Below are 18,729 nucleotides of genomic sequence, written 5' to 3' on the forward strand. Positions count from 1 at the left end.
TGGAACACAGCCACGTTCATTTGTTTACGTATTGTCTATGGCTCCTTTCACACTGTAACAGCGAACCTGAGTAGTTGCAACAGAGAACATACGCCTGCAAAACTGAAAATATTTTCTCTCTGGCCCTTTACAGAAAAAAAATTATAAAACAAGTATTAAAATATAAGTTTCTTACATCAGTTCTAGCACTCTTCCTGATATATTTGAAAACAAAACCTCTAAATTCTAGAATAAGCCATCTAACGTTTTTGTTCTTGTTGATCATATAACTGAAAACATCTCAATGGCTTAAGTCCAAAGATAATGTGGTCTTGTACTTCCTTGGTGGCGCAGTGGTTAAGAATCCGCCTGCCAATGCAGGGGACACAGGTTGAAGCCCTGGTCCGGGAAGATCCCACGTGCCGCAGAGCAACTAAGCTCGTGCGCCACAACTACTGAGCCTATGCTCTAGGGCCCATGTGCCACAACTACTGAGCCCACGTGCCACAGCTACTGAAGCCCGTGTGCCTAGAGCCCGTGCTCCACAACAAGAGAAGCCTGCGCACCGCAACAAAGAGTAGCTCCCGCTCGCCACAACTAGAGAAAGCCCATGTGCAGCAACGAAGACCCAACACAGCCAAAATCAATCAATCAATAAAATTTATTTTTAAAAATAATAAATAAATAAAATTAAAGGAAACAAAAAAACCCCTCTTCGTTGTATATATACAAAATAAGAAAATCCTTTTCGGAGGGGTGGTGGTGGTGGGATGAATTGGGAGATTGGGATTGACATGTATACACTAATATGTATAAAATAGATAACAATAAGAACCTGCTGTATAAAAAATAAAATTCAAAAATTCAATCAATAAATAAAAAGAAAATCCTTTTCCTAATACAGTCCAATACAAAAATCTTTTAAGTTCCTCAAAGGACTATTTAGACGTTCCTTATGTTTTGCAAATAAAGTGATAGGTTATACTATTCACGATGACACTTAGAAAAGTAATTTAGCAAGTTAATAAAAATAGGTATAGAAATACACTGCAAAGGAAACAGGAGAAATACTGAGTACAAAATGAGGTCAAAAAATTTTCTTTAAATATTTTATTTCAAGAAGTCAATTTCCAAATTAAAAGATGAACCAATCCAAGATATTATTCATTAACATTTCATCAAAATCATAAACACATTTAACTTAGATTTTAATATGGCTCTCAGCTTAAACATTTCCAACTACATTTTCCATATATTCAACCTAAACTTCCAACATAATAATTTTAAGACATTTATGTTTCCCAGAAGCTTTTCCTCAAAACAAAAAAATTATTTCCAAGTTAACATCTTCACATTGTTTTTCTCAAAATTAAATTTGCTATATTAACAGAAGTAGAAAGCTAACCATAAACTATTTCCAAATATTATTAAATTTTAAGCCTACACAGGCTTTTCCCATTTTTCTCTAAATTTCATTTTTTTTTTACAACACTATAGTCACACACATTTTAGTAGAACAAAAAATTTCTTGTCAACACTTCAAAGGAATTAAGTTTCAAATGTTACATGTAAGAAAGCACACTACTCTCTTTAAGGGCTAGAACTTTCTATGGCAAATGATATAAACATGAAATTAGCAATAAAATTATATAAAAAATTTGATTTTTAAAAATTGTATTATATCTTTATAATACGGAATGAAAACAAATCTGATCATATGCCTGAATAATCAAACCTGTGATCTATTTATTAAAATGTAAATCATCAGATAATCTCTAGTAATAAAACAATCCACAGTATTTCAAATTGCAAAGAAATGTTTCCTACCTTGCCTGCTTCTCTTTCTAAGTCGACATACTCTCGGCTAGGTGTTTGTCGCTGTTCTCCCTGCCAGCTGGCCGGAAAAAACTGGAGAGACAGATTGGTTCCTGTGGCCACAAAAGCCTTTTAGAAAAATCAATACAAACAGGATCAGGAGCAGGACATTACATAAATTATGCAGGCAGTCATTTATTTTTACATCAGTTTCTGTCTTAAGCCAGGCAGCACCAAGATTACTTAAAAGTAAAAAAACATGCACTCATCATTTTTCTTAAGTATTAAGTTACAAACATCTGATTCCATTTTGAGGACATTTGCCATTGGCTGCTTAAATATAAAATCAGACATGGAATCAATACTTTCTTTCAGGTCATTTTTTGCTGACGTTAGTATAGTGCACTGCTAATGTCTAACCAGAAGCCACCATCACTGTATTTAAAAACCTGTATTTTTAAATGTGAAAATCACTGAAGAGCTGAATATTTTGAATTTTAAAGCATACCACAATTTAAAGTTGTGCAAATGAGACATTTTAATTTTTCCTGATTTCTCTTGCTCAAAGAAACACTATGCTCCAAAACCCATGTTAAAAATGCACTTGGAGATGACTGGAAGTGAAAATATCTCCACAATATATCACATTGGGAGGAGCTCATTATCATGAATAAACTAACCAAATATCACTTCAAGTGCTTTTTAATAACCAAAATTTATAAGATGAAGACAATATCCTCCATTATGGTTTTTAGCAGAATTCTCTCTCAGAGACAAAAATTCTAGTTTCAGGAAAGGCTCAGCTTAAAAAATACAGACCTTTTCATCCCCATAGGTGTCTATTTTATCCAGTTTCCCAAATTCCAGTCACTTGCACAGTGAATACAAATAAATGTTAATACCTTCCTACTGAAAATAAAAATGCACCTGGGACTGTCTCTCCTCTGATAAACCATACACTAGCATGTGATGTGACTACTTCTCATCTCTCTAAAACCTTGGATGATTAAAAAAATATGCATTTTCTAAAACCCGACTTTAGGAGAACTGATTCTGACAATAACAAAAGAGTATTCATCTAATATTTATAAAAGATTTGGACGGCACAGCTCAACAGACAGAACAATCTAAAACCATTTCAATACAGTCTCATTCTGTGTAGCCCCTGAGCAATTTACTCTATATTTCCCCCAAGTAAAAAATGGAAATAACCATGTCCCTCTTCCCCAGGGTAAATATGAAAGAAATAAGTAAAAAACATTTGAAAAAAATTTTTTTTCATCATCTAAATGTTAACTCTTCTTTGTTGAAATCAGAGAACTTTTTGTTTGTTTTATTTTACTAACTACAGTTCTTAAGCATAATTTGTTTCCAAGCATAGTCTTCATCTGAAAGCAAGGGGTTCACATTTTTGGGCAATTTGTTTAAAGCATTAGTTGATTCAGCTATCCGCTAGTTCCCCTGATGATTAAGGGCTTAGATTCTTTAGAGATAAAAATTACAGTACTTCCTATGATTGGTACTAGTAGGTACAACTGTCAACCTAACTGCTAAACCTCTACAGACATCTTTAATGGCATTTCCCTAATCACTGGGATACCTTTTCTTGTGGTAAATGTTTTATATGAATAGAGGCTGAACAAACATCAATATTACAATATTAATCTTAAAAAAAAAATTGTCCACTATTAGCATAAGTTTAAAAAACAACCATTGAACTGAAATGAACTAATAATAGTTCAAATGAAAACAGACACTAGGTGGCAAACTGCCTAGGCTGTGTGACCTGAGGCAAATTACTTAACTCTGAACCTCAGTTTCCAGTATTTGTAAAGTGCTTAGAACAGTACCAAGTAAATGCTACATGTATTTGCTAAATACAATGAGAAGTAATTTTGAGCTGAAGAAGACAGCCAACCTTGTCAGTCTCAGATAATGAAATTCTCAGGGCAGATAAGAGATTCTGCCCATGAATGAATACCCTCCGTCAAAATCCCGCAGCCATGTTTCTTCAGTATTCACCTAGTTACAAATCCTTCTGCCACCAGTGTACCCCAAATCAGCTCTGTGTTAGGTGAAGACATTCTGCAGCTCTTATTACCTCACCTCCTGCCTGAAGGCCAACCTCAGAAGAGATTTCCTGCTTCATCACTTCATGTCCATTATCTCAACAACATCCCTCTCTGAGACAGAAGTGGTAAAAACAGATCACTCTAAAATGCCATTTCCCAAATTTATCTGACCACAGAACTCTTTATTTTATTTTATTTTTTTTACTGGAACACCTACATATACCTAGGAGTTCGGAAAATTCTGTTTGAAAACACAAAGATGTCACACTGGTAAAAGTGTCTGTATGGAGGATTTCTAGAATGTCCTGACTATACTTTACAGGTTTCATTAAACTGTAAAATAGCACACCTGTGCCAGTCCAACATACCTTTTATTCTTCCATCTTCAGGATTAAAAATACATAGTTTTTACTGCTTTCACAGTAGTCACCGTACCTCTCATAAGTATTTTTTTCTTTTATTAATCATTAGTGTTGAAGATATCTCTAACACTCCTACTACAAGAGCTTATATAAGGAATAAATCAGGTTTTACCAAATAAATTCTACCCCTCACCCATAATCACTTTTATTTCATGCTATGATATGGAGTCTGGATAAGTTTTATAACTAAGAAGAGATGAGCATCACAGCCTTACACTGTTTCGCATCTAAATACAAAATAAATCCTTCATTAACCTCACTGATAAAGTTAAGGAGATGTTCATAATAAAAAGAATAAAATAGAGGGGAGAAAGTGTTGGATATAGTTTTGGGAACTACGCATATTTTTATCATACATGGCTGCTGTCAAAATAGAAGCCAAAAAATGCCTTTTCCACGCCTATTTTCCACCACCAAGTAAGTAAAAACCACAGCCTGTTTATAAGTCATAAGATATATTTTGGGCATTAAGCGAAGTAACCTCTAAATTCAAATAATCAAGTACTTATGATGCAAAAGACACTGTGCAAAACCCATACAGAGGGGGCACATACGGAATTAATGTGGTCTCCATCCTCTAGAAGCTAAAAATCTCTCAATTTAAATATGGCTAACATTGAATTAAAGGGGGGGAAACTAGAAAGAGAGGGAAATGTGAAATTCCTTCCAAAAATAAAGTTACTTCCAAAACATCCATGGGTTGGGTATACCATCCACCTATTCCAAAAGGAAATTCAGACAAAGGATGATATAATCACTGAGCCAACTAATGAATGATTCTTCTACCACTCAGTGCCAAAACCAGAAAGTATTTGTCCTATACATTTGAATCATATAACTATTACAAACACTCAAAAAAGTGGGCTAAAATCTAGACACTTTCTTTTATAATGTGCAATAATGACCAAATATTCTAGAGTTCCTAATAAATTTGGCCAGTATCTTCTCATGATCTGTAATACAATTCTAAAAAGCCTTCATTTTAAGCATCAAAATATTTTTTAAAAATAAACGATTTCAGTGATGAAAAGGGAGAATTTTATGATATGTGAATTATGTCTCAATACCAATAAATAGATTCTCTACTGTACAAGGAATGGGAGAAGCAAATGTTTCAATATGTCTTCCTATTGTTAACCTAAATTCAAACTGCTTCCATACCTTCAAGTGTATGCACATGCAATGGTCCAAGTCATGGAGCAGATAATCAGGTTCCATTATACAGTGCTACAACTTTTTTAAAAATTAATAATCAACCTCTTCTCTTTAGTTTTTTCCTATGCACTTTTTGGCTTCATCATTCTCTCTTCATTAGCACCTCCAGTAGGACAAACCAAAAGGAGATGAGGGGAACTAGGACACTTGAATTTTTTTCAACATTAGGTTTCATGGAGGTAAGGCACCAAATCCACCACCTAAAACAGGGCCTCGGATCAGCAGTGGGTTTTGCAAATCCATGCAATTCTTTAGTAACTTCAGGCCTAAACGGGATATGTTTTTTAGGTTTGGGGAAAAAACAAAAACAAAAAAACACCAAATGGTTTCTTTCTGATTCTCCTGAAGCTTAACATTCTAAGAAAAGAAGATGGCACGTTCTTGAGGGCTTTTTTCCCCCCTCTATTAGGACAACAGATAACTGGATTTACTCTCAGATTTATTCTCAGCTATACTGAAAATAAGACAGTTTCACATATAGGTTTACGAAAAATCTAGCGTCTAAGACACAAACTATCGCCCAAGAATCAGAACCCTGAACGAAGCCCAATTTTTTCCGTAAGGGTGTTTTCTTCCTACTAATAACCGACCCTTTCTTTAATCAGTGTCACAGCCTATACAACGACCTTTCCTTGTTTAGTTGGGCTCCGGTTTGAGTTCCACTCGCGGCAAAGTGTTTGCCGAGTCGTGTCTGGGAAACATAATCCACCCGCCGAGAACCACTGGGAAGAGTCTCCCCGCGAGGACGCGGCCCGCCAGTGTCTGGTTTCGCATTTTGAATCCCGAGTAGGAAGTGAGACGGCGCCCGCTCAGTTCCGGGAGCCGCGGCGTCCGCGGCGCCGTCCGGAACCGGCCTGGGCCGCGGCGGCCCCCGCGCAACAAGTGACCCGCGCGCGGCTTGCTCCCCTGTGCCCCCGGCCCCGCCGACTTACGATTTCCGAGCGGCCGTCGCGGCAGGCGTTCTGGAAGCGCGCCTGGCGCTCCTCGTGGGGCCGGTCCCTGAAGCCCGTGTACTTAATCTGCAAGGCAGAGACGGCCCGAAATCAGAAGCCAAATCCGCGATGCCGCCCGCCCCGCGCGGCACCGATAAGGGCAACCAGAGTCTGCGGGCAGATGGCTGCCCGGGCGAGACTGCCCCTCCGCAGGCGCGCCGGCGCGGGGTTCCCGGGAGCCGCGCCGCCCAAACTTTTCTCCGCCCGGGCCCGCTCGGGGCGCGCCGCGGCCTCCCCGCCGCCCGCCTGCCTCACCTCACATTCGCGGCTCAGCTTCCTGAAGAACTCCTCGTTCTCGAACTTGCTTCTCTGGTCGGGCACGACGCGCGGCATCTTCCCGCCCCGAGGCTGCGCCGGCCGGCCGGGCTCCGGGCTTCCGCGGGCACCCGCTGGCCGGCTCTGCGCTGACCGACTGACCGCGCACCCGCGGCGCCCTGACTCTCGCTTCTCTTTGTTTCAGGCGCCCGCCCGCGTGGGCTCCCGCGCCGGGAGTCTGAGGTGCCGCCGCCCGCTCGAGCCCAGCCCACGCCGCCGCCGCCGCCGCCGCCGCCGCCTCAGCAGTTGCCTACCGCCCGCGCGGACCCAGCACCCTCCGCCTCCGGCCGCCGCCGCCGCCGCCGCCACTTCCTCTCACCGCCCACCTCGCTAGCCCGCCCGCCCCGCCCCCGTCGGCCCCACCCCTCCTCCTCGCGCGCCCGCCCGCCCCAAACTCCAGCAAACAAAACGCACCATTCACAACTCCGCGCCGCGCATGCGCTGCCTGTCCGCCCTCGGCGCCGCTGGGCTGCAGCGAAGCGGAGCTCCTCCCGCGGCGTGGCCCTGTTCCTCTGGACCGCCCGCGTGCCACTTGGTGTGGAATCGTCCGGTGGGGATCTGCCCGGTTCTTGGAGACAGGGAGCGGCCCATGCGGGTTCTTCCTTTCCACTGGAACTTTTGGGCTCCACAGCAGCGCGATGTAACCCCAAAATGTCACGTGAACGCGAGGAAACTGAAGTCCTTGGAGACTTTGCGTCCGAGAACCGACCGGGAGGGGTGTAGGCTGTGCACATCAAAGACTAAAGGTGGAAAGAGACCAAAGAATCCATCTGAATCCGCATAATGGTGGAAAGGTCGGAGCTGTTGGAGTCAGAAGGGCCTCAAGTGGGATCTTACTCAACTCCCCTGCCTGCTGGCTGAGGCCCTTAGATAGGCACTGGACCGCGCTAAGCCTCAGTTTGCGTTTTTCCAAAATGCAGGCTCTCACAAGCTCGCAGTGTTAGCATGAGAGCCTTTACGTAATTCTAGCACATGATGAGCACTCAATAAATTTAAGTTTCTAAAGAACAAGCTGACTTATATAACCCAATACCAGTTCATATATTTACACAAATGTGCAACAAGATCCACAAGTTCTAGGGAAGTCATTTAGCCCAAGCTGGAGAGAGCCTGATATGGGATTTATGGCAGAGCTTGACTCAAAGTTGGTCTTCAATAAATTCTGATCCTTAAAATCTCAGCTTGTCAAAAACTCAGTCCAAGTATGGCAAATAGGTGCCAACTCTGATTGACAGTAGCTGGCCTTATTGCAAAGGATTGTGAGGATACACTTAAGTTCACAGGAATTAGTGCCAAGGGCAGTTGGCAATGTCTGCCTGAATGCAGGATTTGGCAGACTTTCCCACCCCTTTCTAGTCCAATCCAATCTCGTTTTTACGGATATGGAACTCAGCTAGGATGATGGAGTATCCTGGTTTTAGCAGTGAAAGTCCCATGTCCCAGGAAACCACTCAGTCCCTGGCAAACTGGATTGGTTGCTCACCCTGAGGTCCAGTTAGTGACTGATTGCCCGAGGTCAGGGAGAGAGTTTTCAGCAAAAGCAAACCTGTAGGCTGGTAGTTTTAACAAACACACTCTTTCTGAATAGCAAACATAGAATCAACTCCTTCTAAGGGCATGCTCCCTGGCCTACACCTAGCCAGTGTGAATGTATGTCTGTACACAAACAGAAAGGGTATACATAGTTACAGATGTCACCAACCACTGTTGTTGGGCCTCCAGCTATCCCAGAATCTTTCCCTCAGGTGTCTTTCAATTGCAAGTGACTGAAAACCAATTCAAAAAAACTTAAAGCTAAAAAGTTGTCAGTTTTACTTTAAGTAAACAAATCACAGAGAGGGACTCTTCGGTTCTCCATTGCTTCTCACTGCTAATTCTCTCAGCATCTCTTCGATGGCATTCATTTCCTGACAAAGGATGGGAGCAGCCACTTCTCCATCTCCAAAGTCTCCATCTCCCAGATTGGCCCAGTCTGGGTCACATACTCTCCCCTCTGCCAAAATCACCATTTCCAGGCAGATGTGATGACACTGGCCAACTAAAGTCACATGCTCTCCCATTGCGGATTGGGGGCCTGAGATTGGCAGCCTCAGAGAGAAGCTGATGGTTCAAAGAAGGGAATAGCAGTTTTCCCAAAAGGAGGGAGTCAGAGTAGTACATGGTGCGCCCACTGAACAGTTTGTATCAGCTACATCTGGCAAAAGGTGCCATTTTAGTTTCACTGCCTAAAGATTCTGGTGAAACTGAAGGGGGAACCTTCACATCAGCACAAAGTATGGATACAACCAGCCTTAAAACATCTGCACTTTATGTTGGGAGGTAAGTGAGGCAGCCTCTACCCCAAGTTACCAAGGCAGAACTAAGTCAGTCACAAGGAATAGAAGTTTTCATCCATCTGCTGCTTCTCCCTTAAGTCTTTCCAGTTCAACTAAGAAGACCTTTGGGCACTAGGACAACACAGCCATTGTTTAAATGAGAGGAAGGTGATGAGTTTGCTCTCAGTCAATATGGACTGTGGTCTGGGGAGCAGAGTTTCTGCTGTTGACTTCAATAGCAGGAAAAAAGGATATCCCCTGTGACACCATGCAACACCACCACATTCTGTTCAGGTAGACATTTGTGTAAAACCTTTCATTTCTGTCTCCAAAAGATGATTCACAGGGAAGCACTCTTACTCCACAGTGGGTCCAGGTAGGGCTCACGGACCTGCAGCTGACCTTGGTGTTTGGATTCTAGCAATAATCGTTTCTGCCCTGGGAAATGTGGAATAAATAAAAGTTGAAATCTCACTGGAGTGGCCTAGATGCTCAGACAGACATGAACTTCTTGTTGTTGTTCCCAAGTTTTATTCAAGAACTCGTACAAAATATTCCAGATAGTTGAATTTTAATCCTCATCTTCCCCCACTTCTTCATCTCGATTAATCTGGAAGAAATGCAATTCGTAACGCTCTTTGCTGTTAGCAGCTACGCATAACCAATCATGTAGATTATTCTTCTTCAAATATTTTTTGGTGAGATATTTCAGATACCTTTTGGGAGAAGGCACCTCAGACATTACAGTCATCCTGCTCTTGCTTCTCTTGATTGTTACAACCCCTCCACCAAGATTCCCAGCTTTTCCGTTCACTTTGATTCTCTCCTAAAGAAACTGCTCAAAATCGGCAGCATCCATGATTCCATCTTTTGCAGGGTGGATGCAGTCAAGGGTAAACTTCAGTACTAGCTTCTTTTTTTGCCCCCCTTCGCCACAAGCTTTTTCACAGGGGCCTTGGCAGCAGCAGAGCCAGAAAGCCCCCATGAACTTTTTTGACAAGGAAAAGGTCATGGTCAAGACAAATCCCTTCTAAGCTTAAGGGGGCAGGACTCGGAGCAGTGGGAGTTCAGAGCAGGACAGAGCAATCTAAGTGTCAGCCTCACGGGGGTGGGGGTTGGGGGGGATGACGGCCTGAAGGAAAGGGATGGGAAAGTCTGCCAGGCAGACCCGGAACAGCAGCACCACAGACAGCCTTTGGCAACTCCAGGCCACAGGGTAACCCACACTCGCCATTGTCTGGCGTCCAACCGGCCAGGATGACCGGGAAACGAGCCGCAGGCTGAAGGAGGCCATCTCCTCGACTGACCTCTGTATGCCTTTTTTGGTTGTTGTTAAATTTTTTTCACTTATTTTAAAAACTGGATTCAAGGAAATTAATAAAGGAAAATTTCGCCTACATCAGGTATATTTAGCTCTGTGCTTCTGTCCAGATGAGTATGGATTGGTCCAGGCACCACCCAGTGAAGGAGTTTGCTAAGAGCCAGCTCTAGCAGGGCCCACAGATAGAAGCCTGAGGGTGTCTGTCCATTGCCTAGAAACACCCTCCCAACCCCACAAACCTGGCTGAATTCTCTGAAGCCCTGCTGCTCGGAGCCTTCCTCTCCTAAGGATTCCGTCAGCCCAGGGCCTCCTCTCTCCTGCTTTCCCAGTGGGCAGCTGCTCCCACTGATCTTGGATGGTGGGCAGAGAAAGCACGATACCCCTGAGTAGGGTATTGAGGGAACCCTTAATTGTCTGGCCCAACTGTGAATCTCTGAACTGGGTGCTTTTATGCCCCTTATGTCAGTTAATTCCCACAACCACCTTCTAAGACAGTCCTCCTTGTCCCTGTCTGACAGATAAGGAAATAGAGGCTCTGAAAAGGTAAATAAGTGACCACAGGATATGGACAAGACCCTGATCCATGAGAGGTAATGAAATGGCTAAGCCTTTGGGGTGTATCCTCTTTGTCCACTCCTCAGCATAACCCTGCAAGTTTGTCGTTATTGACCCTGTTCTACAGATGAGAAAACTGGGGTTCAGAGGGGCTGGTGCCCTTAACCATTCCATTCCAAGGCCTGTACCGGTAGAGATGCCAAAAGTCCTGCTTGTCTCCTTAACTGAACTGCGAGCTTGTGGAGAGCTGTGGCTGGGGTCATTCCTCCTGAAGCACCCTACCATGCTCCCAAAGGGGCCCCAACGGGTTGAATGAAGGGGGTCCTACTGTGGGCCTTGAGGCAGGACGTGGCTCTTGCCCTTGATGGTTGCACGTTCCTGCCCCCTGAGCCCAGCTGTTTGTCCCTCCTTGGCTTGGAAGGTCAAGGCCTAGACGTCCTGCCTCCCAGGTCCAGCAGAAAGGATGGCTTTATACAGATCTGGTGTTAGCTGCCACCCACACCTGCCTCTCCTCAAAGTGAGGGTGAAGTCCTTCCAGGTCCCTGAGCCACTGGTGCACTATTTCCTGAAGAAAGTTTCCCGTCAGTTAGTGAGGAAATAGTGTACCATCTTGAAGCTGAAATAGGATCTGGAGCCACAAATGAATGTTGAGGGGGGTGGAAGAGAAGGAGAATCAGGGGCTGGCACAGAGCCACTAAAGCCTGGCTCTCCCCAGCTTCTAGTTTTTGGATGGAGATGAGCTTAAGTCCAGGATGAGGGTGTCATCTGCCTAAATGAGGCAGTTTCCTGAGCCCTAAATAACTTTTTGGAGATATAATTTACATACCATACAATTCACCCTTAGGCCTTTAAGAATTTCCCCTCCAGGAGGTTTTCCCGCTTCCTAACTGCCCTGCCACACTCCCTCCATCAGCTCAGCCATCCCAGAGGGAGAGGAAAGCAGAGAGGAGCAAGTTTCCCCAGAAGAGCATTTCTTCAGTGTTGGGATCAATAAACCCGTTTGCTTAAAAGGAACCAGATGATTTCATCCTTGTAATTACAAGTTTGACGTTTGCAAATCTTGCCCAGGCTCCAAATGAGCCTCTTTGTCATGGGAGGTGGAGGAGTTTGTCTGGATGGCTGGGGTTGGGGACTGAGCCTGGTGTGGTGGGAAGAGGGCCAGGCTGGTGTCAGGAGGCCTGGCTGACCATCTGTGAGGGCTGCTGGACTGCTCCCCTTCCCCTCCCCTACTCTCCAAGTTTCTGGAGGGTGATGGGAAACAGACTACACTAGGGAACTGGAGAATGCGGTGCTCTAACCACAGCGCCCTCCCCCAAGTCTCCGGTCTGCCTATGGCTGAGAGGCAAAGTCCCTCAGCCCAGCATTCGTGATCCCCTGACAGTCATTACTTTCCTTCCTAATCCCATCTCCCATCATTTCTCCCCATGGCACCCTGTAATCCAGCCACACTGGCCTGCCTGCGTTTCCCACATGCCTCGGTGCCTTTGCTCTAACTGTTCCCTCTACCGAGCATGACTTCCTCCCTCTTCTCTGCTAGGAAAACTCATACTTTTTCTTTAAATATGAGTTCAGGGGCCTTTGATTGTCCTCTGCAGAGTGACTGCACCACAGTGTCACCTCATTCTCTCCGTTGTGTCCATTCAATATGCCAGGGAGATGGTCAGCACACCTAGGACACAGCAGTACCCTCGGTTCTGGAAGGAGTTGGCTCCCCACTAATTTGTGTTTATTTTATTTCTGTGCAGGCTTCATGTGAGTGTCTCTCACTCCACCCTTACATTTCGTTTTAATTATTTAAAACTTGTGTGTATTTATTGTAGAAAATTTAGGAAATACAGGAAAAGAAGAGAGTCCACCACTTCAAAACAATCACTGCTAACATTTCAGTATATTTTCTTTGGCCTCTTTCTATCCACATTTCTTCACCCAGCTATGACATTCTATATGTACAGTTTTGAATGTTCCATTATGACCTAACCCTATGACATAAGTATTTTCCCACGTAATCATATAAAACTCCTAATGGCATCTTAGCTGATCCCCTGTTGTCGGACATCTATTTAGGTTGTTTCCCATTATTCACTGTTATAAAATAAGGCTTCTGTGAACATCGTGGTGCTTAAGACTTTTTCTTAAAAGTTTTGGATAGTGTTTTTAGGGTCAGTTTCCAGAAATAGATCCACTATGTCAAAAGACACAGGCATTTTAAGCTTCCTGATACCTGTAGCCAAATTTCTCTTTGGCACTGCCTCTTCTCTCTTCTTGAGTCTTAAAAATCTGTTCCCTCCTCCCTCCATTTCTCTTCTCACTATCTCAGACACAGGAAATGCCAACCAAGAATAAACCAAGACCTGCAGAGAGAGATCAATGGATCAATAAGGCAGGTTGAATAATTCAACACTCAGTTCTGGCTCATTCATCAACTCTTGAGTCCAAATGCATCCTCTTTTACCATCTCTCCTTTTGTCTCTCTGCTGATACCTTGACACCTTGCTCTGTTCTTGGATTCTTTCCCAAATTTGACAGGCTCTAAACCATCCTTGCAGGCAGGGCTTCCCATCATGCTGTAACATTGCCTTATAAATAGGCAGACAGAATTACTAGCCAATGTCCACCTCACCGGCCTGCTTTCCCTCTAGGAACATGAGGAATAATTAATAAAGCAGACAATAGCCCTCTTCCTCTAGATGACACTTCTGAGTGAATGGTCAAGGAGTTCAGCTTCAGACTGTTCCAGCCCTGCCTAACTTCCTCTGTTTAGCTTGCTTCTTTCCCCTTCTCAGCCAAGCAAATTCATACTCTTTCATTAAATGTGGGTTCAGAGGCCTCTGAGAAATCTTTCTCAACTGTGCTGGGCAGAATGACTGCCCCATAGCATCCCCTCACCAACGCCTGACCTGGAGGCTAAATGCAACCTCCTCAAGGACACCTCACAGTCTTGGTAGCTTCCCCAGCCCCACCTTATGCTAACTTCATCTTGCTCCCTCCTGCCCAAGGGGAGCTCCCAGCATGCCTTGCAGCTTGAGTAGTGTTGGTGATTAACATGGACACAGAGATGCACCACCCAGATCCCTCTTCAGTGAAGGACTTGTTACCCCAGCAGCTGGGATGCTCTTATCCCCCTCAGGGATTTCCTGAGCTGCAGAGAGCTACCTGCAGGTCACTCTTCCTTCCTGGGCAGCTCACATCCAATGACTGATCAAGATGGGATTGTAAAGGCCCAGCAGGGCAATGCTGATGGGTCATAATAGCTCTAAAGCTCCCCGTGGAGTCAGCTGAAGCTGTTGTTGGGCCTGCAGTGGAGCTTGGCTTCTCCCTCCACCCAGTTCTGCTTCCTTCCTCTCCCATCAACAGGTTCTGATCCCAAGGGCACTCCTTAAAAAACAGCCTGTGGCACTTCCCTCGTGGCACAGTGGTTAAGAATCTGCCTTCCAATGCAGGGGACACAGGTTTGAGCCCTGGTCCGGGTGGATCCCATGTGCCGCGGAGCAACTAAGCCTGTGCGCCACGACTATTGCACTCTAGAGCCCACGAGCCACAACTACTGAGCCCGTGTGCCACAACTACTGAAGCCTGCATGCCTAGAGCCCGTGCTCCGCAACAAGAGAAGCCACCACAATGAGAAGCCCACGCACCACAATGAAGAGTAGCCCCCACTTACCACTAGGAAAAGCCCACGTGCAGCAACGAAGACCCAACGCAGCCTCAAAAAATAAATAAATTTATTAAAACAAAACAAAACAAAAAACAGTCTGAAGGTAAAGCTTCCTAGAGAGCTCAGCAGTGACAAAGAGTGATTCCCAAGCAAGCTTCACTCAGTGCCATATCCCTTACTTTACCTGAGCCTGTCCTGAGCTAGATCCTGCCCAATGAGATGCTGTGGGTAAGCCTTCTTTATAAATATGTTTTAATGTCTTAGGTTTTATTTTTAAAAGTGTTAAAAAACTGTTTTGGAAGAGATATGAGCCATTCTGGGACAATGGTTGTCTGGTATGAGCTGAGATTCCTCCTTTGTATAATATGCACACTACATAACATTTGCTTTAGTACAAGCAATTTTCCAAACACTTTCTCACTGGACTCTCCCAAGGTAAGGAGGGAAGGAATGACTGTCCTATTTTGTAGCTCAGAAAATTGAGACTCACAACAAGTGATTGATTCTTTTAAGGGCATGTGGCCAGGTAGCTCCAGAGATCCCAGGAGAGCAAAGGAGTCCTGAAGTTGAAGAAATTCAGTCCTTTCAATCTTTGTCAGAGCAACCTGATGTCAGAGATATTTAGTGACTTGCCTGAGAACCCAGAGCTAGCTGGTTCCTCAGATTTCTAATAAAAAAATTGAGGACAGAGACATCTACTCATACTTGTCAAGGCTGTTTTGGCTTCAAGTGACAAAAACCCAATTAAAACTAACTTCCACAAAAAAAGGGAATGTATCAGTTCATTTAATTGAAAATTCTTGGTTCAGGCATGGCTAGATCCAGGTGTTCAAGCACTGAAACCAGAAATCTGTCTCTGTCTCTCTTTCTGTCTCTGTCTGTCTGTCTGTCTCTCTTTCTCTCGGTCTCTTTGTTATGTTTTAGCTTCATTCACATGCTGACTCACCTTCAAGAGGTAAGGACTACTCTTTCCTGATATTCCCACAAAAATCTTGGGATTGACTTTAATAGGCCAAATTTGGGTTACGTGCTCATCCCTGAAGTGTGGACACTGTGAATCTCTGTGGACAGGGTGATGTCATAGGAAAAGGAAAGGATATACTGGGCAGCCAAAAACATCTGTACAAAGTGTCTGACACAAAGTTATAAACTCTCAAAGCATGGTGGCTATGACAATCTTTAAGGTCCTTTCTAGCTATGAAATTCTAGGATTTGTACAACTTCATACTTTGATAAAAATCCAGCTGTAAATGTTGGCCATCAAGGGAAGAACTGGATAACAACTTGAGTCCATACAAGGTCCAGTCAAAATATCATAAAATGAGGTGGCTTCCTTGGCCATGCAGTGGTTAAGACTCCATGCTTCCACTGCAGGGGGCGTCGGTTCGATCCCGGGTCAGGGAGCTAAGATCCCACATGCCTCACACTGTGGCCAAAAGAAACCCCCTCAAAAAAAAAAAAAAAAACCATAAAATGAACTAAGAAGGGCCTGAAAAAGGAAGCTGGCTTAACAAGGCTGGGGAGTTAATGATCTCCTACAGCAGAGGATAGCTGCCTGTGGTGTGCCTCCTTTTGTAGCTGAGCCAGAGACAGTGGCAGTGCCAGGGTCAGAGTGGCCCTGGAAGGGATTCCCTGTGGCTCTGGGGTCTGCTACATCCATAGCCCCTTCAAAGGATTCTGCTTCACATAATCTGGCTGGCCTGGTGGCTGGACCAGTTCTGGGAGCTGAAGGTAAACATGGACAGGCTGGAGGGGAGGACGGAGCTGCAAAGACTGTCCAGTGTGGATGCTTTGGGTTAGGTGGTAACCAAGAGATCCCATCAGAGCCTTCTCTGAGGCATGGGTGTTGTACTTGTGCGTGTAGGTGGCAAGTTCAGAGGAGGTAGGACATGGAGCTCAGGTAACATCCTGGGACTCATTCACACTGTAAACCAGGTAAATGATGCTCCCTGGAGGTGTGTCTTGCAACAGCTCTTCTGGCTTCCATAATACCTGGAAGTGGGAGGGAGGTCTGTGCCACCAGAATGAGGTCCACATCCAGATTGTTTCCCTGCTGCCTTTGTCCCACTACCAAGAGTTGTTTGGATATGGTTCCATCCTCCCTCTTCGAAAAGTTATTCTTTTCCCAGATATGCTGAGTATTATAGACGTATTGGTCACCTAGAAGGCAGGCAAGGTCAGAATTCCTCCTGGCAGAGAGGATCAGAGAGGCCCACCGAGTGTCTGAGATCACAGAGCAGAAGGAACAGTTGTATTCAATCCCAAGTCCCCTGTCCATCAGCAGCCTTTCCTAGCACTGTAGAATCCCATGATTCAGGAGCAAAAAACTCATGGTGGTGTCCCCACCAGATAATGAGAGCCCCAGCAACAGGGCCAGCGTTTTGGAGTCTTGGGTCTGGGGTCTTTGGAAGGCCCTGGAAGCTACTAGTCCTTCCCTCAGGCCAGAAGAGCTGCTCCTTAGGCAAGAGACATGAATCAGCACCAGGAGCCTCTGTCAGCTTTTGATGAATTTTCCTGCCACTAGTGCTAATTTCCTGAAAGGCTTTTCTTCCACCTTCAGGCTCCCCTTCAAAATGGTCCTGGCTCCTTCACAGTAGAAGATACGTAATGGTCACCCAGTGACCCCTTGGTGAAGCCACAGGCATGCTCCTCCATAGCACCTACGGCTGAACAGGCTGGGAGTAGACAGGAGTCCTGGACCATAGCTGGAAGGGCCCGGGGCTGGAGCAGTGTCCTACCCCAGAGATTGCTCCCAGTGCACTGAAGAGTGGAAACCAGACCTAGATAGGCAAGTGGCTTGCTTGAGGACACACACAGCAGAACAAGCCCAGACAGGAACACACAGCTCCCAAACTCTGCCTAAAAGAGATATGTTGACCTCTGCTCCGTGAGGCCACCTGCTCTCAGCCTCTGAGTTCTTTCAGGGCTCACGTGGACCTTCCTCCCCTTCTGATTTGCTCCACGGACAAATAGGCCCAGACTCAACCCCCTGTGGCCATGGAGCTATTGTTGCAATGATAGAGGGTCAGTGGCAGGAGGCTGCAGTGCTATCTTGATTAGCTTATGCAGGGGGAGGGGGCGTGGAGGGGGGAGCTTCCTCAGCAACACCTGGCCCTGCCTGTGCCCTCACCTTGGACTGCACTCCCTCTTGGGGCTTTTCCTGGTCCCACTTGGTTGGGGCAGAGATACCCCAGGCCCTGCGGAGGGTTCACATGAGTTCCCAGGCTGGGCTGGGTGGGAGAGCTCTGAGCCAGGGGCCCACCTGTGGATGGGGGAGAGGGGGTGTTCAGAGTTGACCTCGCTCATCTGCTTTATGAAATTGTTTGCTCTGTTCCATGTCCAGAACTCACTGTCCAGTTCTGCACCACCCTCCCCCGGCCTCCCCACTTCTTCCCTCTCCTCCTCCAGTTGCTCTGTACTCTGTAACCTCCTGGAAGATAAGCCTGACCAGGACATGTCCTTCCCATGGCTCCCCAGTACCTCAGGGTAGAGGCCATGCTCTCTCCCAGGCTTACAGGACTGGTCCTCCAGCTCTGGGCCTGGTTCCTCTTTTAGCCGTTATGTGTGAGCCAAAATGACGCAGAACTGTTGGGATGGAACAGGCTAATTCCTGCCTCCAGCCCTGTCTTTCTGCTGCACCTCTGATGCAGCTCCCCCTCCCTCTCCACCTCCATCCCCTCCAGTCTTTCCTACTGGTCCTTTCAGGTGCTCCTCCTGGAAGCCCTCCTGACACCCCAACCCAACCCAAGATAGGTCATCCCTGTGCTCCCACAGCCTTTCCAGATGACCCTTTCTATCATGCCCCCAAGGGCCTCCGCAGTCAGACAACTGAGATGAGAAACAGGGCCCACTGCCCCCTTCTGAGTGCCCAGGTACTGCCCTTCTCCAGCCTGGACAGCCCCCGGCACTGCCCTGGCTCTCTGTCAATTTGCTTGTCTGGGCGTGTGTCCACCTGCTTCTGTTTCTTTCCTCCACTCCCTGGCTTTCTCGGCAGATCGTTCCACAGCCTCTTTCACCTGTCTCCGTACCTTTCCTCATGCTTTAATTCAATACGCTGTCATCTCATTCCACAA

The 18,729-nt window shown here is 45.6% G+C and overlaps 1 protein-coding gene across 4 annotated transcripts in view; it reads right to left on the minus strand.

Annotated features, from left to right (window-relative positions):
- CBFB (core-binding factor subunit beta) overlaps positions 1-7,053 on the minus strand; it is a 59,826-nt gene extending 52,773 nt beyond the window's left edge. For all 4 annotated transcript variants that reach the window (XM_029205891.1, XM_029205901.1, XM_029205911.1 and 1 more), the window contains exons 1-3: positions 6,751-7,053; positions 6,436-6,522; positions 1,807-1,923 (exon numbers count right to left, since the gene is read on the minus strand). In XM_029205891.1, coding sequence (XP_029061724.1) covers positions 1,807-1,923; positions 6,436-6,522; positions 6,751-6,828 — 282 coding nt within the window. In that variant the 5' untranslated portion in view covers positions 6,829-7,053. The remainder of the gene's footprint in view (positions 1-1,806; positions 1,924-6,435; positions 6,523-6,750) is intronic.
- Positions 7,054-18,729: the final 11,676 nt, after the last annotated feature.

The sequence above is a fragment of the Monodon monoceros genome, unplaced genomic scaffold (assembly GCF_005190385.1).
Source record: "Monodon monoceros isolate NGI ecotype Baffin Bay Population unplaced genomic scaffold, NGI_Narwhal_1 Super_Scaffold_10, whole genome shotgun sequence".
NCBI classification, from domain to species: Eukaryota; Metazoa; Chordata; class Mammalia; order Artiodactyla; family Monodontidae; genus Monodon; species Monodon monoceros.